The sequence below is a fragment of the Phasianus colchicus genome, chromosome 5 (genome assembly GCF_987193195.1).
Source record: "Phasianus colchicus chromosome 5, bPhaCol1.hap1.1, whole genome shotgun sequence".
NCBI classification, from domain to species: Eukaryota; Metazoa; Chordata; class Aves; order Galliformes; family Phasianidae; genus Phasianus; species Phasianus colchicus.
Genome location: NC_143440.1, coordinates 29,226,452 through 29,250,900, shown reverse-complemented (window position 1 = coordinate 29,250,900; position 24,449 = coordinate 29,226,452). Strand labels below are relative to the sequence as shown.

The following is a 24,449-nucleotide window of genomic DNA, read 5'->3' as shown; positions in this document are numbered from 1 at the left end:
GATTTTTGATAGCCCTTGGTTAGAGCGAGGCCTGCAGCATAATACCCTCTTGCCAAACAATTACATTTCAGTAGTGATAACACTGTGCTATTCTGTTATTTTCTTTAACAAAACCCACAAAATTGAATGTCACCATGGGAACAGTCTGAAGTTGATTTTGGAAAGAGGCTCACTTCCTATAGCTTATCTGTTGGCATAAAAAGAAAATGTCACTGAACTGTATCAGACGCAAGAGCTTTATGAAGTATCATCTCTCAAGGTATTAGTAAGCTGTGAAAACATCCACCCTAAGGGCTGCAGTTCTTCAGCATCTGAAGTAGAATAAAGAGGCCAGAAAGCTTTATTCCTCATTTTCCTCAACAAGAAACACAGCCCAAGCTACCACCAATGTGATCTAATTCAATCATTCTTCAGTCTGTAATATGTAATAAGTGTCAGAATGGAAAAATTCCTTCTAAGAAGAACAATTAAAACTTAAAGCAGTCATCCTGGTTGGCTGGTTGAACAAAAGACACATGTTCACACAAGAATAATTCAGTCAACCGTCTTAATAAGGATTTACTTTAAACAGAACCTTGTATGGGTACACTAGACTCAGTCTCATTAAGGAGTAAGTTGGATTTTTATACAGCATGAACCATTGGCAATCTAAAACAGACCCACTGAAGAATGGAATGGAGAATCAAACGCAATGTTTCAGATCCAAGCTCTATGTGCCTTTAATACTTTCCTTTTTCTTTTTTTTTTTTTTTTTGAGAGAGAGAGAGTGCACACTACGACAGACATTTGCATTTATCATGTTTTTAACTTCTTTTCTAAGGATGATTTCTCTGAATCTGCATCTTCCAGCTCCATTCTGTGTCTTTTCAGTCCTCCACGAGACTGAGCGCTCTCACTGCCTGCAGGATGCAAGTCAGCAGTATCCTCTCTTGTGCTCACATTGTAGCTGTTGGAGTCCATTTCAGACAGGCAGCAGTCTTTGTGCAAGGTCACAACCATCTGCTCAAGGTTGCCATTATCAGTATTTGAGTGCACCTGTAGTCCTTGAATCACAGCCTCCTGTTCTCCAAAACTCTGTCCATTGCTGAAGCATGAAGGGCGAAGATGCAAGTGGCCGTTATTGTGGTTAACACAGGAAGCGTCGAGGCTCCTTTCCTCACTGTCATCAGTCTGGTTTCTGGAGCAGTGACCTGACAAGCTGCAGATGGCAACAGCAGAGAACGGAGGGACCAGTGAGTGATGGCTTGATGCTGGTTGACAGTTCTGACTATTTTTCTGTTCCACAAGTCCTGCAGTCTGAATGCAAGCTTCTTCAGTACAACTATTTAGCCCTTTGCAGTTAGCTTTTCCATTGAGCTTTTTAGTCTCAAAAGAACGCTCCGTACCTCCACTGGTAGTGTCTTCAGATGCATTTTCTTGACCCTCCATCCACCGCTGATTGTCACATTCATGAGTTTGACCATTACTAGAATTTTCCACCAAACCGCATTCTTTTAAAGTTTCTTTGTTGTGGTTTTCAGTAGAAAGAACTGGGGAACCTTGAGGAACTGCTGAACTCAAGTTCCTGGCATCTTCCTTATTTAACGAGTGTGCTGTATTGTGCCTTCCACTAGTTCCTGGTTTCCCTTCATCATTCACCACATCTCCTCTGGAGGATTCACCATCTTTATTAGCTGAATATGATATGTAAGAATAATGCAGCCATTTGTAGGCTTTATAAATCTTTCTCTCCACTGATTCATTGTCTGAACAAGGAGAGGTCCTTTCTTTGAGAACTTCTTTGTTGGCTAAATTCCTTTCTGGTGAAGAAGCTGGAGAAGAAGAAAGATCATCTACTTTGATCTGGGGATAATCATATATATCCTCACCTATGTAGGGGGTCACATTCTCTGTGTTAGTACAAGTCCTTTCTTCTTTTTGCACCTTCTGTCGGCGCCTCAGCGCATTGCGTTGCCTCATAGATGTACGTCGTTCATTCAGTTCCTCTTCATCTTCTGTACTGCTGCTGCTGCTGGAACTGCTAGACTCGTTCTCCTCAGGACTTGGGGATCGTGGCCGTGGGAAAAGGTCCGTGTCCAATTCTGCCTCATGGGTATTGTCATCAGAATCAGACTCATTGGAGAGGGCCAGCAGACGCTTATCCTGATACTTTCTCAGTGCTGAGAGCCTCTGCTGACGGGAAGCCATGTCTTCTCTGCCCGAGGGGGACTCAGCTGATCTTAAGGCCCTTAAGTTGTAGGCAGTTTCAGCAGACTCTTCAGCCACGTGTGGTGGGGAGTGATGCAAAGAGGCGGAGGACTCTGACTCGCTGTAAGCGGAGCGTTCACTTACTCCCGCGTGGAGCTGCAGGATGGTGCTCTCACTGAGGTCGCTGTCAGAGTCAGAACTCCAGCCCTCAATCTCTCGGCGTACCAAGGAGTCAAAAAAGGCCATCATCCGTGGGTCCTCCTGCACTGACTGGTTGGCATAATCATGTGACAAACCACTACCACTGTTCAACACAAGACTGATGTACTCTTCGTGAGTGTAGAGGCAACGCGAATCATCCTCAATTCTACCATCTAGATCCCCTGTGCAGTCAGGCTGTTTATACGGACTCCAGATCTGTAACAGAAAATAAAAAAAGCAAAACACATGGCTCTGAATTCATAAATTATTGAAGTATTTGAAATAGGACAGTAGTGCAAATACTACAAACAACTGCAGGTTGCAGAATATTTTATTATTATTATTATTATTATTATTATTATTATTATTATTATTAATGTTTACCCCTTAAGCCCATGCTGGCAAGTATTCCAGAGGTTTGTTGTTTTTTTTTTTCCCTTTGCAAATTTGTTTTTCCTGCATCTAATTTACCCATCCAGAAACCTCACAGCATCCACCATTTCAATACTTCAGCATGTAATAATTTCTTCCAAACTGCAGAACTCTATTTTTATGTGATAGGTGATGCTTACTCACTAACTGTAAGAATAGTTTGTTGCCTACAATATAGTCTTAGCACTAATGAAGGCACTTGTTTCCCAGGAAACTAGAGTTGCTTGTGTCAGTGATGTAGAGCAACACTTCATCCAGCTCCACAGTCAGTCACACCTGATAAACAGGCAGGGAACTGAATACATGGAGGTAGAAGGTTGACTTGCACTATTCCCTTTAGAGAACAGTTGTGAAGGGGAGAAAGCCTCCAACAGCTTCTCAAGATGCAGCAGCAGGTTTAGTGGGGAAAGATGAAGGAGCAGAGTTTTAATGAAAGCTATTTTTGAAGTGGGGAGAGGTAGTGAGGTTGCAAAATGAAATGCTTTCACCTGTATCAGCAGCCTTGACTGTACTGCCAGCCTATCCTCCTCTCAATGTTCAGTGTTAAGAAAAAAAGAGAAACATTTTTGACCTAAGAGAAAACCCATCAATGTCCTCAAGAAACTGCTAATCTATAGCAAACACAAAAATGTTTCTTCTTACATTTCTTAATTTTATTCAGAGATTCAGGGAAATATGATAAAAACACTCGTTTGGACAACTATTACCACCCCTCCTCTAGATCGTTGCTAATCTGACCACAACAGTTAGTGTAGGCATAGCTTATCCTCAAAACTGCTTTAGAGTTCTGATAAAATATCTGATTTCAGTCATGCTAATATGCTAACAAATTCAGAGAAAACTTTCCATGCCTGCTGTCTACACCAGGTTGGTCTTTTAGAATAAAACTTGGCAAAAAAATTCAAATCTTTTCCCAACAGAAATCAGACAACTTTTGTTTCAAAAAGAGAAAACCACTAACAAAAGCAGTTATTTTGCTTTTGTAAATGGGATAACCGCCCTCATTCCAAAGATGCACAGTTAACATTTGTAACACATATCAGCTGACAAGCACTCTAAAAGATGCTGCAAGACTGCCAGTAATTCTGTATCCAGTTTTTCAATAGAGAACAGCAAGACAAAAGAACAAAATAAGTTTGTAGCCAATTGTTCAGTGCAGTCAAATTTAAGAGGTAAAGGTAACCTGTATTTTAGAATTCTCCCAAACTCAGGCATTTCAGCGAGTAAATGGGGCCTTTTTGTATTTAGGAAACCATATGCCTTCTTGTATGCTTTATGCTGTATTCCTGGACAAGCAGACAGGCATTTCCCTTCCTCAAACAGACAGACCTAGTGGTACTAGACTGATCTCTAGGTTTTATAAAACAATTGCTCTGAATATGTTTTGCCTTCCAGTTCAGCATCTCATGTATGTTTTTGCATCTTCAATGCAGAATTGCCATAATGATTATTGCTGGTTTTTAGCTTATAAAGGGAAGGGCTTCCTGTTTCTCTTGTCCCTGTTCCAAGGATGGATTCCCAGATTTCCTTCAGGTACAATTCTACCTGGACAGTATTTACTTTTAATGAAAAGGTCAAGTTTTAAGTATTCTTGGGCATGCAACACCAATGCAAATTAGCTCCTAGATTTTGCCAAGACGTTTTTTTAAGCAAGACTCTTAGGTTCTGTACGAACCAGAGAGGATGTCTGCTCTGAAATTACACTGGGAAAGGTCTATTTTATATACCTTATATACTCTTCATCATTAAAAAAAAGTGAACATAGAGGTTTCATATCTTTGTTATTGCCACCAGATTTTCCTCCTCAGTCGACAAGCATCAGAAAAGATAAATCTAAATATTGAAAATATGGATTAAAAAAAAAAAAAAAAAGAGTCCACAGTGGGGCTTTTCCCTCCTCTCAAGAGAAGTCAGGGAACTCAGAATTTATCCCCATGAATGCCTGTTTGTATAGAATCAGATGCCATTGGAGATTCAGCTCCCTACTTTCTTGACATTTTTCTGTGAGAGATTTGAAGGACCTGCCAGAGACTCAGAAAGACTTCAGGCTAAATGTCTTTCCTCAGCAAAACTGGGAAGCCTTTAAATTGGTAGCACTTGCCCAGAGCTCTCTCTGTGGCACCTGAAATGGGCTTCTTTAAATGGAACCTTTTTCTTATCCTCTGACCGATGCCACATCAGAGAAGAATGTGAGGAAGTGAGAGAAAATAAGTTGGCAAATCATCCCACTGAAGCAACTATCTATCATGAAGTTCTTCCCTTGTTAGAGGATTAAGGAGCTGAACATTAGTCACTGATGCCCCAAGTACAGATACAAAAATAGGAACAATAACAGAGTACAAAACTAGTTCTCTACTTCAACAAAGATGCTTCAGAAAGCATATTTTAATTTCTTGTATTCCATGGTGGCAAAACCCCAAATTTTTAAAAGAAGTAGTTATGCTGTTAGCATGAGAATAATTAAAGCCAGTTATATTAGATTATCTGATTAGGCAAAGGCAGTTAACTACAGTGACATTCATCTGTCACCATAGCAACAAGGGCAAATAGACTTTGCTATCTCTGACATACTGATGATTGTTTAATAGATGGGTCCTATAACAGTTGTCCTCAAAACTACCGTTACAAAGTACTCCGTTTCCAACACAAAACAGTATTTATTGCTAAAAATCCTTATAGCTTTATCCATTTTATCTTTTCTGGAACTGTCTTCTAACTTCATAGTTCTCTGTGGCCCACCTCTAAGCCCCACACATTACAGGGAATGCCTCATTCATTCCTCCTGTAATGAAATTCATTCTTGCCAGCACATCCCAATGTCTTACACTAAACTGAGGAAAAAGAGGTGTTTTTTCCTATTTTGTGTTGCTTAGCCATAGTGGTAAATGCTTGCTGCAAGGTGTTAATTTTAGTACACAGCTGTGCTTTCTCATACTGTGTTTCTGAGGTTCAGGTCTCTGAAATGGAGGACAATGAACAATTCAGCTGGGTCAATGCAGCCAGCATACATCTGGAGTGGAGGCTTAATTCTCCTTTATTAACAAGCTTCTAAATCTCATTTTAGGTTTCTAAAGTCTGATTTGAACACATACACACTCCAAATTAACCACTGTATTCTCATTACTAGCAGAAATCAAATCTTAAGCTACAGAGTTAATTATATTCCTGCAGGTGCCTTAAAACAAGATTAAAATAAAGCAAAAAACATTACCAAAAGGTCAAAATCATTCTTGTTAATACTATCAATTTCAGTGAAACTAGGCTTGAGATGAATTTGTATCTCATTTGCAATCAGCATTAAAATAGCAAGTGTGTTGGCAGAAGCACACGGCATTATTGAATGGCTTGTCTGTATCATGCCTTGATGCTGGTGCTATCAGTTCTTCGCTTCTACAAGTACTAAAATTAGGCCAGCTAGTCTAAAAATTAAGGGCTCAGACAAACCAACCACTTGCATCCATATTCTAATTCTCACAGTTTCTACAACAGAGGGAATGGAAGATCAGACAATCACTATGAAGTTCTCTTATGATTTAATTCCGGAGAGATTTTTAGAAGACACCTGAAGGACAGACACTTCTGAAGGAGTTGATTAAAACAAAGAAATATTAGCTGCAGTTTTTATGTATGGCTCCTCCTCTCATCTCCTCCACTTCTAGAGGCAAGCACTTCAAGCATCTGTGCGGGGGAAAGACAGCCATAGACAGGAAGGACTTGTGTGCTCAGCTGTTTTCAATGCAGTAAATAGCACAGGTTGCAGTAAACCTCTTCCACTGCTTATCCAGTTGTCTTTCTCAGGTGTTCAGTTCATCACTTCCTCCACCTTCCTGCCAGTCACCACCACCTTTACTTATTTATTTCCCCTCTCAAGTGTTCTCCTTGCTCCCTCATTCCTCTGTCCATCCACATTTTTCAGTCACATTTTCCTCTGCTCCCTCAAGGTTCCCCTCCTCAAGCTGCTCCTGCATTACTGTGCCAGACAGACCCAAAAGTCTCTCAGAACTGCCGGTGCCATTTTTCCTTTTCCCCCCTCCCCCCTTCCAGAATCACAGAACATCAGGGATTGGAAAGGACCTCAAAATATCACCTAGTCCAATGCCCCTGCCAGAGCAGGAACACCTAGATTAGGTCATCTAGATTTTCTCTACTGCTAGCGGCTGATACTATCCTCCAATCTATTTGTAGAAGGAGCTGAAATGGAGAAGAAACCACCAGCACCTAGTAAAGAGCATTTTGCAGTTGACTAAGACAATGCTGTAAGCAGTAAAGTCATGCAGATCAGACAAGACAGGAGCCTTAAAACAATCTGATCACCAAAGAGGGCACAATATACAACAAAAGGTAAGAAGTTCTGGCTCTGTCAAACTTTGTACACCTTTCCTTTGATTTTCCTCTAGTTTGCACTGTCCAAGGAGTTGAGTTGCTGAAGGTTGTCACAAAAGTTTCATTGCTCACAGCGTGACAGAACAGGCATTCCCTTTTAAGGAGGCATTCAACCAGAGATATCTTTCAAAGAGTTACACAACCTGTGACAGGATCCTCATTCAAACTGGCCTTTTAATCACTAGGCAGAAAAAAAAAAAAGCAACAAAACAAAGCAAAAAAAACCCACCAAAAACAAAACCCTGGCAGAAGTACACAAAAGCAGCACAGGGGATGTTTATACCAATGCTAATCCAATAGTCTAAGCACACTCATGCAGGAAGGATCCACAGGGTGAAGGGTCAGCAGATCTAAAAATCCAAAAGAAAGGCTTCAGACTGCACAAATCAAGTTCCCAAAGCAAATAAATTCCTCTGGCCAAACTGCTTTTAAACAATGGCAGATTGGCTGCTTGGAAATTGAAAGGTCAGTGAGCTGCTACACTTATTCAGTGCACTTTTGTTCAGAGCCTGTATTCAATAGATTTATGACCAAGATATTTGCATACAAACCTGTCAGAGGGACAGATGAAGGAAAATAAAGAAAAGCAAACTAGAGTATCAGTAGAAGACAGAGAAGTTGAACTAGGATCAGATACCAAAGGCTTTAAAGCAAGTGGTGTAGCAGTCACTGGGCCATGGTCCTAAGGAATTAGGGCCACTTCTGGTCTGCATGCTGCAGACCATTAAAGTATTCCTTTTCAGGACAAATTAATTCTGCTAATTTGTAGCTGCTTAAAGTATCTGTTATTATTGAGACGTAAATTTCCTGCATATGGCTATAAATGAGGTAAGATCTTTATGAAAATACTGAACAAATGTGAAGTAGCAGCACTGGTTATAATCCTACTTAAAAATTAATCATTCTGGTTTCTTTCCTATGATTGATAGACAAATAATTTATATAATTTCTATAGCATAATCTCTAGAGCAGCAGAATGCAAAGTGCATTACTGTATCATAATCCCCTGCCTCTCCACCTTCAACCCCTACTGTCAAAAACAACAACAAAAAAATCTGTCTTGCTCCCACAATACTGGCCGTCTTTCTCTAAGGAAAAAAGAAAAATCCAGAGCTTAACAATGCCATCTCTTTGCATTTCATATAACAAGACAAGTTTCAAAAAAATACATTAAATTGTTATATAATTCAGAGAACATACACAGTGTCTGGAAGCCACAGAACTTTATGTTGAAGTGATCTAATGCAGGCGTGCACAAAAATTACAGGTATCCTGAAGCAGTAGCTGGACTAAGTTCAGGTCAGGCTATGTTAAGGTTCAACTACACCATTCAGAAAGGATGTATTAAACTTTTCACACACAGTATTAGAAGTCTTAAAAGACCACATACTATGGCTGCGACCAAACTTTGTATGGTACTTCAGGAACAAAGAATGAAGCTAGGAACAAGAAAGTCTTTCTTGAGGTACAAACTCATGCAATCCTGATCTTACCCCTTACCTCTAAAACCTTTAGAACTGAAATGGAGTTTAAAGTTGAAAAACCCAATAAAACATTTGCATAATCTTAACCAAGCAAATGAGACACAGCTTCTTAGAAAAGAACACAATGAGAAGACAGAGGGTGTGAGGAAAAAAATTATCTGAAGGATTTGAACAAAACAAAACACTTCTTACTGAATTAGTAAAAGAACGTGTTTTCTGACAACTAATCTTACCTTTATAATCTTTTCAACACCAGAAGAACAGATCATGTAAGTGTGAGGATTAAACCGGACTTGGTTTACAATTGACCGATGACCTTTCAATACCATAAAGGCACCATTGACAACCCTGCCAATGCCACCTAGGGGAAATACAAAAACAACTGAAATTAATAATTACGTGTCCATATTGCATTCATTTGTAATCATATAAAGTCATTATATTTGACAATGTGCTTCAGCTTTCTGCAATACTTAAGGCATGTGCTGGCTGCAGAATTCCAATTTTATGAGTAATGCCCCTATGAAAAGCTGCAAGTCTGATGAAACGCATCCTTCCTGTAAATTAGGACTTGGAAGTTAGCTTTAGTTCAACCATCTAAACAAACATTAAAGGTTTTTGACCCAACATGACAAGTGTGTGAATAAGAACAACATACATACTTTATGAAATCACCAGTGAAACTTTACTGCCTAAGGCATGACACTACTCAGCTTGTGAATGTGAAGACAAATAAAGAAGTTGTCTTTTTAATAGCTCTATTTTTTTATATTAGCAATTCATTGCAGTCATAACTGACCCTAGTCCGATGGATAAGAATTTAGGGGAATCAATTTTAGGACTACTAGCCTTAATTACCATATTACAGTTAGATTTAGTGCAGCCTTCTCTAGATCAAGATCTATATCAGCTCATATTTCTGTTCAAGCTTAAAGATGGACCTGAAATAACAAATCTGACCAGTGGGTTGTATAATTCTTTTCAAAAGGATAGGGAATTAGCTGAAGTGCAATACTATTGCAGCAACTATAAAATTCAAAATGAAAGTTAGACAACTTTTTCTTCCTGGTTATTGACTCTTACTAAGTTTATACACCGAAGAAAGAAACTCATCACACAGCTGGTTTCAATTTTTTTGTCTGTTTTTAAAAATGTAATCTGCGAATATATATATTCACATAAACAAACCATAGATACGTTGGAAAGCATATCTCCATATCTGAATAAACAAGATTCAATAAACACGCTATGATTAACAGTGTAAGTGAAAAAAACGAGACTGATAGAAGACAGGAAGTAAAAGCTGAAAACCACTTCGGAGGAAAACAACCTTGCTCTTTACAAATCCAAATGTTGTAAGGACATTGTAAGTTGCTCGCTCTTCTCCTTTGTCTTCAAAGAGGAGATCTTTCAGCTGAAATAGCTGCTGGTTTGAGCCCTAAACCCAGTGTTGAACAGCCTGTCTTCTGAAACAGGAGTTCTCCTACAGAACAAGCTTCCTGAGGAAAAGCTTGCTTTATCACTGAAGTATAACAGCAAGACAAAATTGTCAAAATGGAGGAAAAAAAAAAAAGTTCCTGTATCACCTTCTATTTCTTAAGTTACATAAATGACAAAGAACTGGAGTTTACATCCATTTCCTCCTCTCCCCTTAAAGGTACTCCATGCCTTCCACCCATAACTAAACTCAAAATATCAGACTGATGCGTACGAACTGTGATAAGGATTCAGAAATGGGGAGTCACCCAACACCTAATAATCTCAGGCCTGTCTACAAACAGAAAAGTTTCCAAAAGCTGTAAAGATCTATTTGCTCAGATCATTTTTTGCAGATCAAACTGCAGTATCATAACACTTTGAGACAGAAAGATAGCATACCTGAAAAGGAAAGAAAGATGGAGAGAGATGATGACCAAATCAAGAAAAAAGCAAATAAAACTTTATGCATCAAATTTGTCTACAAAATTAAGGCTGATTTATAATTCAACTAATTGGAAAGCAAGATCATTCCAGTTATCTTCAAGATGCATTCATCAGAATTGCTGCGAGACTGAGCTACCTGCAATAGTTCATTAAATGTTCGATTGGGCTCTTTTAATTTTCTTTTCCTTTCTTTCAGATTCTTCACAACCTTTCATTCCACTCATCCCAACAGACGTTCACGACCACATTTGTGGCTGATGGCAAATTGCCCTACTCCCACAGCATTCTTTCCAGACTAATCATAATTGTCAATCCAATTGTGTCTATCAAGCCAACTGTACATGGTTACATCAAGTCCAGTTCTCAATGTGTTTGTCTTGACCCAGCAGACAAATGTTCCAGGAAAGAAGGCCTTGGGACCTAAGGGACAATTTGCTTAGGAAATGTTTCCAAGCCTGTAAGTAATGCTGAAAATAAGTTGTAATCAACCACAGGATCCAGCTGCCTGAATTCAGTAGAAAACAACAAATATGCCCAATGAGACACTTACAGAAAACTCAGAAGTTAGAGGAACAATGAACAAAGAAAGAATTATAACAGAAATGATATACAAATTCAGGGCATCATAACTTGGGCTGCGTTTCTAAGTTAGTCATTGGCCACTTGTGGGACCATCAAGCACTGAGTTAACCCATGATTATTTACCTAGTAGGACAGTATTAACAGTTATTTAATGCCAGAACCATCTTCTGAAACTTCAGATATTTATAAATAAATCAAGAGCACTGGATGAAGAGTACACAGCATGCCACATCTAGAACAAGCTCTCCCTGGGCCTTTTTCATATTCAGTCAGTGTGACTGAACTCCAAAGCTTTCTGCTTTTAGTACTAAAGTTCCATAAATTAAAGATCATACCTTTCAAGCTGTTAATAGTAAAACCAGATGAAGCACAGTCCTAGAACATGCTTCACTCCTTTCACAGTGAACTTGATCGAACTTCTCCACAAAGCCCCTTAAAACAACTAACTGCCAATTACGGGAAAAGTCCTCATGAACTTCGTGATTAGTGGAATCACAAAGCTTAGCAGTCTGCCTTTTCCAGCAGTGTGAAAGGTTTCAATTATTTAAAATAAAAAGCACTGACTCCAGCAAGGCCCCAATAATCTTAGTGCTGAATGTAAGAGGCTGTCCCAGAACCTCATTTTGGAGAATTCCTTTGCCTGATGCAATTTTAGTCTACCAACTCCTACAAACTTCAGTGATATCTCTAAGTCAGTGCTTAATGCAGAGTCTTCTCTATCCTCTCAGTATATCCCTCCATATATTATAGCAGCACAGCAAAGCTGATATCCTATTACATGAGCATCTCTGCAGCAGACTCATGTTCAGACTTGTCTGGAATGCCCCGGTCTCTCAAGAATCCAGGCTCAGCAGAGACTTAGCTGCAGCCTTACAGTTTCTAGCCATCTCACAGCATGAATATGATCTGCTTATGTCTGCTGGCAAAAGAAAAAAAAAGGGAAAAAAAAAGGGAAAATAAAATGCAACTGTACATTAAGTTGAGGTTGGCCACTCAAATTCCTGATGCCATCCATCTTCCATTCTAATATCACAGCATATTCAGAGCTGGAAAAGATCCATAAGGATCATCAAGTCCAACTCCCAGCTTCCCACAGAGCCACCTAAAATGCAAACCACGCTTCTGAGAGTATTAGTTCAGAAATTCTTGCCTATTCATGCTGCAAAGCAACATCTCAACTGCTTTCAAGCAAGACTATGATGAGTAGCATGCTATGGTCAAATCATCATGTGAATCAAGCTGGTTAGTGGCCCAGTCGCTGGAACAGCAATAATCAAATTGGTATTGCTATCTTCACTTAAAATGATATTTTTATTTGCCTGATTTCACCTCCGTTATCCCAACAAATCTCAGATTTTGTTTTTGAAGTTTGTTGGGGGTGGAGCAATGGCTAGCTTCTGAATTTAGTGGCATGCACAGGTTGCGCAGCTGGGTTAGCATGACAGCTTTTATATTCCCAGTTACACATTTGTATATGCAGTATTCATACAGAAGCCACAGATAGAGCTGACACATGTTATTATTAAATAATTTATTTACTTTAAAATTCTTCACAAGCTGATTATTCACACAGAATTTAGAATGTTTCTCACTTCCTAACCACTAGGAGAGGGGATGGAAATACAGTAGCTGGTCTTGTAATATTTTCCAAAAATTACTATGCTTAAAGACAGTTCTGATTAGTTATTTAGTGTTCTAGCTGTACTAATCAGTGTTTTTTTGTTTTTATGTGGTACATAAAGTAAAACATCAGGAAAATCCCTTTTCCTACACCCTACAAATAGGTGCTCTGAAGCAATACAAAGTCTCAAAAAATTCTTTAAATAATGTCCTACTCTGCTATTTGAGCAGATGGAACAAACCACTTGTTAAAGTTTAGATTTGAAGTGTACATCTTTAAATATACATTTTTAAAAGCTGCTTCTTCTACACACATTTGACAAGATGGTGGTAACACCAAGGCATATCCACATGCTACAATATAGACAGAAGGAAACAACAGTACAGTGCCTTGAAAGTAGTGGGTATCTTCTAAGTTACCAAAGGGATTACATATTGACTTGTTTTATTATTTGCGTTTTAAATTTTATGCTAATGAAACCCTAATAATTATGCAGCTTTGCATATTTATGAAAATAAGTTGATGCTCTCAATTTAAGAAACATGCTTGATGGTACACACCAAGAAATTAAAAACAAACAAGCACATGCTAGTAAAACAAAAGTGAGAGCAAGCTATGTGGGCAGCAATCTGACTTCCCATGCATAAGTTTCACAACACATAGCAGTATTTAAACCAAATAAACAATGGTAGAAATTATTTGGAGAATAAGGAAAAGAGGGAAGTGAATATTACAAAGAGCACCCTAGTGCAGAAATCCTCTAAGAACATGAGACAGTCTTTAAAGTAACGAAAGCTGCTATGTTACAAATATTTTTAACAATTCAAATCACTGGAGAATTTCCTGGGATAAGGAACAATCTTCACTGTAACAGAGGAATTAAATGACCTCATTAAAAGAAGTCCTTCCTATCTAGGACACTGCAAAAGCAGCACTGCTGGTTGTTCATATAAGGTAGAAAGATGCTCCATAGAGTAATGCATAACTTCATACACGCCTTGTGAATTACTCAAAGCACTGAAAGCTCCTGAGAAGAACCAGATATATACAGCTGCTGCCAGTGTGCCACAGCATGCCATTTGACTGTAGTACTTGGCACTGCAATAAAAATCTAACTTAAAAATAATTTGGTTTTCATTAATAACAATACAGGACACATTTAGACCATAGGCCACAACCCCACATTTGAATCCTATGAGGTCACAATGTGCTCATGGGAGAGAGCAACAGCACTGCTGCATGCCAAAGAACTTTGACATTGCTTCATGTTCTTGCACCAGTCAAGCAAACAAATATTTCTAGCATACAAGACCTCTGCCTTTGGGACAACTGATTATGTTTAAAGCCCTTACAAAGTCTCTGGTCACTCACACACCCCCATTTGTTTTGCTCCTCAGAGACCTGTCTATAGTGAAACTTAAACACAAACACTGCTGCCCAGGCACAGGTTTCTGCAACATATCCACTAGCAGGACCAGGACCTGATTCCAGCTGTAGAAGCAGCCAGAGCAAACTTGAGGTTTCTCAGCAGCAAAACTGCCTTTGGTCACACCAAAGACGAGGTGAGAACAGCAAGGGCTAGCTGAGAATCTGTTTCCTCTCAGCAAGGTAAGGGATGGTTTGGGAGATGGCATCAGGGAAGTCTGGCTTAGCACTCCTGCTGCTCCAGGAGAAAGCAAAAGGCTGTGTCTTCCATAAGAAAGCAGCTCCAACACTAGCTGCAGGCTGTCACCATCATCTTCCCACCAGCCCAGCACCGCTCACTCCAGGTGAAAGGACCAGTGAAAGCACATGGAGTAGTGGGTTGGTGTCAGCAGCTGCCTTGGGCAACCTGCCCTTCCAGGCAATCCCTACTGCACCTCACTGGCCTCTAGCCAACCCTGTGGTGATCTCAGACCTCCGTAAAGCTTCCAAAAGCCAAAGAAAAAAAAAAAAATCACCCTTAAACATCTAAAGAATATGTGGAAAGCTGTAGTAGCAGAGGCTATTTTTGGACATTTGTTTTGTCCCTACTTTTGCTGTTGCTAAATCCCTGCAGTATCCATACCTTGTCTGTGCCAACCGTCCTTCTATTGTTACTGGTAGAGACAAGCAACAGTGTGAAAGCAAATGACAAATTTACTATAAAAATGAACCTTGGCACACCCTTCCCACTCTAATCCCTTTCTTGATCTGAGATGACTCCTGTGGCTCTGCCCCACTGCAGACTTGCTGCAATCACTGCACAAACGTCCTGTAGCACACTGCTGCCAGCACTGACCTGAAGGAAGAGACAAACTACAGTCCTAAAAGCAAAATGATCCCAAGACCACTGCTTACAAACAAGCACATTTTTACTGAAAAAAAAAAAATAAAATAAAATAAAAAAATTAAGCTTCCAGGGCATTCTCCCCTGTAAGTGGAGTCAGAAAACTGACCCCCAAGTGTGCACATACATAAAAGTTCAAAAATAATTAGGCATTATGAAGCAACTAATCATTGATTGTTCATCTTCATCTGTCAGCCTGCAACTCAGGAAGCTGAAACCACAAGTTGTCTCCAATGAGACAACCCTGTTCAGCTGTTATTAAAAGATCTGCTGCTGAATCCTTCAATCTAAAGAGCAGTGCATTTACAGTGACCAAGAAAAAGGGAAGAAAAAATTGCATCAGTTTTGCTGCAAATTCATGCAATTAGTTTAGTAACTGTACCACAACATCAAACCCTTTCTCGCTAGCAATTGCAGTCAAAGACAGAATTAAAAAGAGGTTTTGAATCAGTTTGCAGTTCTGATTTAGTAAAGTTTTTGCAAAGTCTGGTAAGAGCCTGACAATGTAAACTGAAGGATTGCAGACTGCCTTTTTCCAGTCACAACTAAATATCACGCACATCACACAGCATCTTAGAGGAGTATTTCAAAAGCAAGAGAAAAAAGACTCTGAATTACAAAGATGATTCAGAGTAGCGATTCAGAGGAATGTAAAGCCCTACCAAACCCTCCATTACTTCACAAGACATGCCAGGTTCTGTCTTGAACAGAGATTCTTTACCTAGAGACCATGTTTATGGGAGATTGTTCTAATACTGCCTGAAGTGTTTGTGCTGTTTAACAGGCTTGCTGAACAGGTCACTTCTCACTTCTAGCTTGCCTTGAAGTCAGATAAATGTCATGGAAACTCAGGGCTGCTTTTCTTCTACCAGACCAGTGTATATATTTTGCTAGAAACTTTGCCTCTGAAGAAAATAGAATAAATGCTTCAAAGAGGAAGTTGGCTAACAGACTTACCAAACAACTGGCAATTACTTCTGAAGCAATAGTGGAAAGCTGGATGGAGAAGGAAGTGGAATAACCAACAAAGTATTCTATTTTCAAGTAAGGACAATAGGTGATTCAAAAGCAACTCTTTTGGCATTGGAAGTCCCGGCCTGCTTTAAACAATCTAAACTTGTAGAGAGAGACAGTCAGCAAGATTCTTCAACCAAAGAGCCTCTTAAGCAGCTTAGGGAATACCTTTTCCTCCTCCCCAGTTTTCACATAAATCCTGTCTTAAAAAACTAGTCTGAACAAAACCACTGGAGGAATCTCCAGCTGAAGGAAAACAACTCAAAGCAACCTATTGGTAGGACATCTCTGAATTGTGATTATTTGCAAAAAAATACCAGAATTTGCTCAATTTTCCAGGCAAATTTTCAAAGCAGGTAACTGGATTCCTCCAACATAAAATAAACTTGCAGTTGCTTGACTGGTGTGTTTCTTTCCATTCCTTATCTTTTTTTAGTATCATTGCTAGCCTTTAGATAGCAAGTAGTAGCTATACCTGAGCATAACCAAAGGGAACTGTTTCAGAGCTGTCCCTAAGGAGACAATCTCTAAAAAGATTTATGCTTGCAAGTAAGTTATTTACTAATAAATGATATAATTTAAGGGAGTTGTACCATAAATATTTATAGCAAGTGTCTGAATTCAACAGACATCAGTTAGGACACTGCTGTTATTTAAAACGGTGACCAACAGGACATTATATCATCCTGTCTAGTTTGTGAAATATTTAAATGAAAAACCACATTCTATCCCTTAATACCACAGACCCAAATATGTTCCTCAGTTAAACTAGAATGTGAAAATAAGGAGCAGAAGGTTTTTAAGGTCTCCACACATGATAACAAGACTTCTTTTTCAAGAAGGAAGCAGAGCAAACTCTACAGATGAACTATTATGAACCACAGAATCGCATTTTAAAGAGGATGTTTCATCAATCAGAACAAGCACAACCCTTCAAGAGCTGAGTGAAGAAAAGCTTCAAGAAGACTATCACAGGTGACTTGGATGGGTAATGTGTTATTTGCCACAGAAACAGAATTTCTGTGTTTATCAAAACTAAGCCTTTCCAAAATCTTCCAATAAATCTTGTGTAAATTGAGCAGTTCTCTAAGACACACGAGTTCCTACTGCAGGATCTTCTGATCCCATTAAGCAAGTACTGAAGGCAATTGACATTAAGTAATTAATTTTGTAACTGAAATGTTGCAAGTTTACTGACACCCTTCCTCAAGTTAGAAGAATCAGAAACAAAAAAGCTGACTGAAACACATATGACATTGTTTTGAAATAATTCTAGTTACCACTCTGTGCAAAGATCCCAGATAAAAAGTTTGTCACCTGCAGTTATCCAGAAAAAAAATTCAGGAGTATTACAGCCAAACACAAAAACCTTAATTTTATACAGTCAGGACAAGTACAGTAACATGCATAAAATGTAATTCTACAGTGCTCAAATGAAAGCTTACTGATAAATAAGACAAATGTTACGTGCATTTGAATATTAAAGAGAAGGAAATTCCATAATTAACAAAAATATAATAAAACAAAAAGAGAATCATACAAATTAAAAGCTAAGCAGAGGGATGTTTCTGTAAGGTATATAACAAAGGACACTGGGATGAGGAACTGGCATTTTTAACAGGACCATCTTCAGAACTTCTGGACTGCAACACCAAATGTTCACTGAATAACCAATCCAAGATTCAAATGACATTTTACTCAAAACTCTACTGGTAACCAAACCTTTTAGAGGCAAACTATCCTCTTAGCTTCAATTAAACAATGGTGATGAATGGCCTTCTAAAATGAAACAAGATCTTCTCACTTCAACTCCATGGCAGATTGTAATTTGTTCTCACTATTGCTGGAGTACCTCAAAATCATGAAATAACACTTGGTTGTCCTTAATACCATTAAGATGCACGATTTAAATTGTGAAAGTCATTCAAAATAGAAACAGTAGATTTACCCAGAGATTTAATGAAAATACAAAACCACTCCAACATTTTAGAGATGCTGACATTGTATGGCCCAGAGGTAATAATGGATGATGCTGTATTGCCAAACTCTATATATTACTGAATGATATAACATCAGGCACTGACCAAGAGTGGCATTTGCAAACGCTATTGTTACATCCCAGCCTGTTGCTTTTCTTTACTCAACATCAGCTCTTCAATTCTTTTACACAGATTTTGCTACAGTTACTTTCTTCGCACCTCTGCCTCACCTTGAGAACAGTCAAAAATAGCCCAAAGCAGTAATTTCTACCAGCAGCAGCACTCCCCCACTCAGAAAGCCCAAGAGAATAACTGCTCTGTAGTAGAATTCAGCGTGAGGGTCTTGGGGTGGGAGGAAAAGAAAAGGCAGGTGCACTGTACAGAACAGACCAACGTACTGGAACTGTAAGGAGCAGTCTGGAAACCCAGAAGCATTTTATACTGCAAGCTTCTTCCTGGGATGAAATTTCTTAGCAAGACCCTATGTTTTTCAGTGAGCTCAGTTCAGCTTAGAATCAGCGAAGTCGGTAGACAGGAGGGAGAAAAGACAGAATCTGCCTCCAGCCATAGCTCCTTCCCTTAGCCAGTTCCTCTAGAAGATTTAGATGATAGTTATATTGGAACAGAAATAAGAAGAAAATTACTATATCACAGACTCACGTAGTATAGCCTATGACTATCCTTACAAGTTTCACTCAAATAATTCTAGAATAGTGGCTGAGTGAAAACAGCAATTGTTGAAAATGCAAACTAGTATGTCAGACACATTCCCTGACTAAACCCAAATTTCTGAAATAATAATAATAATAAAAAACTTACCTGCTTCTGGATCCGGAGGAATCCTCCACATGTACAAATTGAAGTCATCAGAACCCGAAAGAATGTACTGTTAAGAATAAAAATAAAAGCAGTTTACCACAAGGTAACACCCGAATTAAGTTATTTTTAATCTGGTTTCTCCAAACGTAAAAAGAAAGAAAATGAAATGATTTTCTCATTCGTTGCACCTCACTTATCCTTAGATAGGGGTAAAGTGCAATAGAAAAACGCTTCATACTTGTAAATGGACCAAAGTTCAAAAGTACTCTTCACATATCTAACACTCAGTGCCCAAAGAGTATGGCTTCTTCGCTAAATAAGGCTATAGATAATGACTGGCTTTAATGCATACAGGCCTAGATCTTGCAGTTTGCAACACTTGTCTTTTTTTAATGTTAAATCATTTGTTCTTTTTTCCCCCTTAGCTCTTGAACTACAAAGGAAAACTTCTTCAAACACGCTCCTAAAAAGAGAGCCAGCACATCCGCTACACACAAGCACAACGCGCATGGCTCGTGGCAGTCTGCTAGAGACCAGCAAAGGTCACTCAGTGATGGTGATATTCTTGAACACTGAACAAAACCAAAGTTGAACACTCTTACCAAGTCTCAAACAGTCTGAAAGAAAACATGTGAATCACACTGATTTTTTTTTTTTTTTTTTTTTCCTGATTACTGTTACTCTGAAGAGATGGACAGATGAACGATTTAGGCAATAGTCAATCTGTAATAGCCCTACATAATATACTACAAACATGCACTGGAATAACAGCTGACATCTCACGTGGAAAAAAGGGCCTCAGTTCAAAGAGGCCATAAACTGTGCCATGTCTTCAAATATCTCTTCTCCAGTGAACTGTAAATCCCAAATTACAGATGAGATGACATCGATGATCATTGAGGTCCTTTTCAACCTAGCCCTTTCTATGATTCTATAATAGAAACACAGGCAGATACCAATTCTAGTTATACAGAGAGAGTAAATCTACCATCCTCAATGGACTTGCAACTTCTGCTTATTCAATGCAATCAAAAAGATGCTTTTTTATTTTATTATTATAATTATTTGAACAGAGGGAAGGAAGAAAAAGAAACAAATGGAGCAAGACCATCTTTTTTCTAATCTTTGATAAGAAAGAAAATTGTTTTCTTTGGCTGAAATATAATTGGTTTCTGTCTTTCATTCTCCAGGGATATATAAACTCATCAGGCAAAGTAACATCAAGCAGTGAGAAGACAAGAATAACATAGGACTGAGAAACAAATAAACAAAAAAATATATACCAACATGGAGAAAGCTGATACAAATTTGCATATATTCTGTTTGCAATGCTAATTACATTCCTGCAGAGTTTGGATGTTTCCAGCCACAAAAAAAACGCAATTACCAGCCACTGAAGTTCCTTCTCTGGTCTCCAACTATCACAATCCAACCATTCTTCTCTCTTTTATTTTTTAAAGACTAAGGATGTGAGTAAGCATTTATGAATGCAATTCCGCTTGTTTTCTGGTAGGTAAGAAGCACTGATCAAACACTGGTCCCATTAAAAACTTGTGTGCACTAGTTCTGCATCACTCATAGACCTTTCCTTTCCAAGCCAAAAAAGCAATTTCTGCAAGTCAACATGTTCAAGCACTTACGCAGCCAACCTCTGCCAAAATGACCTGACAGTGCCAGGAATACAAGCTTCCCCTTTCATTTGAGTACTTGTAAATGTTAGACTACAGCAGGCTGAACTGCGGTGCCAGATCTACACAAATTAAGGCTCTCATAGGCAACCTCCCAGCAACCAGAAAGAAAGCAGCTCTCATACATTTTGTTATACGGAAAATGAATGCTTTAAAGAAAAAAAAACAAAAAAACAACTCTTGCTTAAAGTTATGAAAACATTGCCAACCATTGGCATTTATTACCAAAGCACTGCAGTTTAAGCAATGACTACTTTGCCTACAAAACGTTAAGATAAATGAGAACTTCTAAAATGCTAAATATCTTGAACTTATGACCATAATGCATGCATATTTTTTTTAAAAGTTCCAACTCCTTAATATGAGAGCAGTTTACCACTTCATGCAATAAATCAAATGAGCCTAACAATGACAGGCCCAGAAATGACAGAGTATCCTTTGATTTGCAGATGAAAACAGTGTGACCTGTAAACTCAATGGGCAATTTTCTAGGAAATCTAGCATACCACTCACTGCCTTTTGAAAACTCCTGATTAAGGATATTCTCTCCTTAGAGGAAAAAAGATAAGTGTGTTCTCCCAGCAATGGGGACTAATGTCAATTTGACTGCATTATCTTGAATGTAACCAGGAGGTCAAGACAAATTATTATTCCCTCTACCTGTCCCTTGAGGAGCCACATCTGAGTACTGGGTCAGGGGGACCCAAGTGGACACAAGAGCAACACTAATAAGTTGGACAGAGTGGAGAAGGACAATTGGGGCTGTGAAGACACACAATCCATGAGGAAAAGCTAAGAGAACTGGCCTTATTTAGCCAGAGGAGAAAGTGAAGGGACAGAGCAGACCCCAACAATCTTCTAAGTGCCCAAAGGAGCACAGAGCAGTCAGGGATAACTCTCCTCAAGGGTGTGCAGCAATTGCTTAGGAAGCAACAGTCACAAGTCACAGCAAGTGAAGTTCCAGCTGAGCACTAAGGAACAAAACGTTCAGGAATGTGACAAATGTCCCAGCAATGCAGGGGAATCTCCATCCTTTCAAATACAAAATTTAACCAGACAACTCCCTGAACAACATGATCTGACTTTGAAAACAGCTGCCCGTTCACAAAACCTGGCTTCCTGAGTTCTTTTCTGATGCAATTTATTCAATGAAAAAAAAAAATCTTAGAATGTTTTTTGTGTTTTTCTCTTGGTTTGGTTGCAGAGGGCAGAGGCAGGAAAATGCCTATCTGAATTTTTACAGTACATCACAACATCATGAAAATTCCAACAGGAAGACAAACTTCGCCACGCAGACAGAGACATAAGTTGTAGTTCAGCACAAGGACTTGCATAAACTCTGGTGTGTACAATTTGGAGAGTTTAATAAAAAAAATTGGCACAATATTTTAACTAATTCACACATTCACATAATAGCTGAGATCAATAGAAATCTCCAAAGGTCATCTTTTGCAGTGCTCCTGCTCAAGCAGGGTCACTTAAGATCTGGCTGCCCAGGACTACATTCAGACAGCCAGCTCTAAGTAGATATGAACTATCTCTGTTAAAAGCACCACAAGGTTCTTCAGTTAGTCATGCCCTTCTAGCTTTATAACATTTGCAACAACCAAATGTAAATATGGCCAACGTATTTTGAAGTGCTTTAGGAGGCAATGAGGATGAATGAATACAGCATCAGTATTACAATTTATGTCTAAATCAAAGAAGTAGCTCAGCTTCTGAACAAGTTGCTGTGTCTAACCTTGCAATTAAGATAGCCCTCAGTAGGTGCCATTAAAATTAACTGATACAGTCTTATATACAAGGTTAATGTTTTAAACTACAGACTATTTTTAAACTATAAACTGTAGTCAACTGTGAAGTTTTTACAGAAATTGAAGTTTTATTTCAACAATTAGCTGGACTAGTAATCCCCAGAAACACCATGTTCTGCAAAATGTCCAACACTTTGTGGTCTTCCACTGCCACCTCTGAAGCAGCAAGCATGGCTTTCCATTCTCTTATCATGTTAACAATACCACTGGGATGCATGTTCTCTTGATGTTCTCACAATATAGAACTGAATTCCTAGAAGCACAACACAGCTTTTCAGCTGGAGACCAAGAGCCAGCCAGAAGTACAACTTTATAGCTATGGCCAGCTGAAGCTTCAAGAGCAGACATTCAAGCTGTTAAACCCAGACACAGCCACGACACTTAAAAGAGAAAGTCAGTTCCAATGAGTAGTATCTGCACAAGACAGCAGAAACCCAAGGCGTCTGGAGGGCACGGCTGGACTAACATTTACATGATCATCTATATAAATCTTTATTTCATGTATACAGTATTAATATACCAATAAGTCAATAATTTTCCCACACAAGTTGAGAGCTATAGGATAAGGATTGAGAAATTAAAGTCAGTTGACACTACGAGAGAATTCAAAGAAATAATTGCTGTGAAGTACACCAAGCCTTTGTTAATAAGGCTGAAATCTTGAGGGAAGGGAGCAGACTTTTTAAAAGGAAGAGAAAGGAAAAAAGAGGGCTTTGGAGTGGAGTAGACAAAAAAACATCATGCTGCTTAGACTCCCCTTTAATTGTGTCCAAGGATTTTTGGTCCTGAAGGAATGTGCAAATAGTAATTCCTAGGAGAATACCTTTTTCTGACTTGCTTCAAGAACAGAAGCCCAGATAATCAAATCACAGAGGCAAGCTAAGAAGAGGCAGAAGTATATGCACTCACAAAGATGAGTAAATGCACAGACAGAGTGCACTCCCCTTCTACTCTCCCCTCAAAAGACAAACTCTAAACTTCTGCACCCAGAAAACCAGTGTTATGCAGAATTCTGCATCAGACTAGACACCGAGCCAGGACTACAGATGCTCAGATGTCTGAGGGGAGAGACCAATATTAAAACCACCTGTTCCATTGTCTGCATTTTTGCTGCTGTATCTAACTGGGACATTCAGCATATTCACACATACATAAGATTAGAGAAAAAAGTAGTTGCTAATAATTATTATTATTTTAAGAAGAATCAGCTTCCATGTCTAGCTGTTAGTAACAATGACAGGAAAAGGCTTCCAGATGACTACAAGCTGCTGATTCAGAAGTTTGCCTTAGAAGGAAGAAAACTCTCAGGCGTGATTAGAGTCTGCTGCTAGAGAAAGGACAAATTCAGTCTGAGCTTCATGTACGCATGAACTACTTAAAATGAACTGCCATCAGGAATCTGGCAGAATTATGCTGGACTAGTGCTTCCCACTCATTCCACTGCAATACATCTCGTTTTCTCTTTCCCCAAGGAGACTGGAACAGTTGATACAAATAAGCGGAGATCTAATCTGCTGCTGCTATAGTCTCTTAACAGTAGCATTAGCATTGCATTTTGCAATACTAGCACTCTGGGGAATTTATTTTTATTCTTACCACTGCTGTTCTGAAAGCTTTCGAAATCCCACAGGCTACATTTACTCAGGTACTACTGAATATGGAGTATTTCAATAAAGTTATATCTAGCCTCATTCTATAATTTGCAACATCCACGTTTCCTGTTTCCATAAAATTCCCCGTTGTTTATGAGTAAGATCAGAGATATTTTTAAGCTTTTGGCCCTACAAATGGACCTGCAAACATGGATCATTTTTCCAAAAATATGAGTGGATCTTTGGGTTGGGCTTGCTGATGTAGAGAATAAGAAAAACTTAGAAGAACTTGTCTTAAAATGCACAACAGAAAAACATGCAATCATCATATCATCATTATATATGGATGAGTAAGACCTCCATATATAATGGTTCAGAGAATGGTAACGGTTCAGAGAAAATAACAACTTTTTAAGTAACTA

At 38.8% G+C, this 24,449-nt stretch overlaps 1 protein-coding gene across 4 annotated transcripts in view; it reads right to left on the bottom strand.

The window, feature by feature from the left end:
- Nucleotides 1-758: 758 nt before the first annotated feature.
- DCAF5 (DDB1 and CUL4 associated factor 5) overlaps nucleotides 759-24,449 on the bottom strand; it is a 68,233-nt gene continuing 44,542 nt past the window's right edge. For all 4 annotated transcript variants that reach the window (XM_031593662.2, XM_090141139.1, XM_090141141.1 and 1 more), the window contains 3 exons: nucleotides 18,934-19,000; nucleotides 8,921-9,048; nucleotides 759-2,604 (listed from right to left, as the gene is read on the bottom strand). In XM_031593662.2, the coding sequence (XP_031449522.2) occupies nucleotides 796-2,604; nucleotides 8,921-9,048; nucleotides 18,934-19,000 (2,004 nt within the window). In that variant the 3' untranslated portion in view covers nucleotides 759-795. The remainder of the gene's footprint in view (nucleotides 2,605-8,920; nucleotides 9,049-18,933; nucleotides 19,001-24,449) is intronic.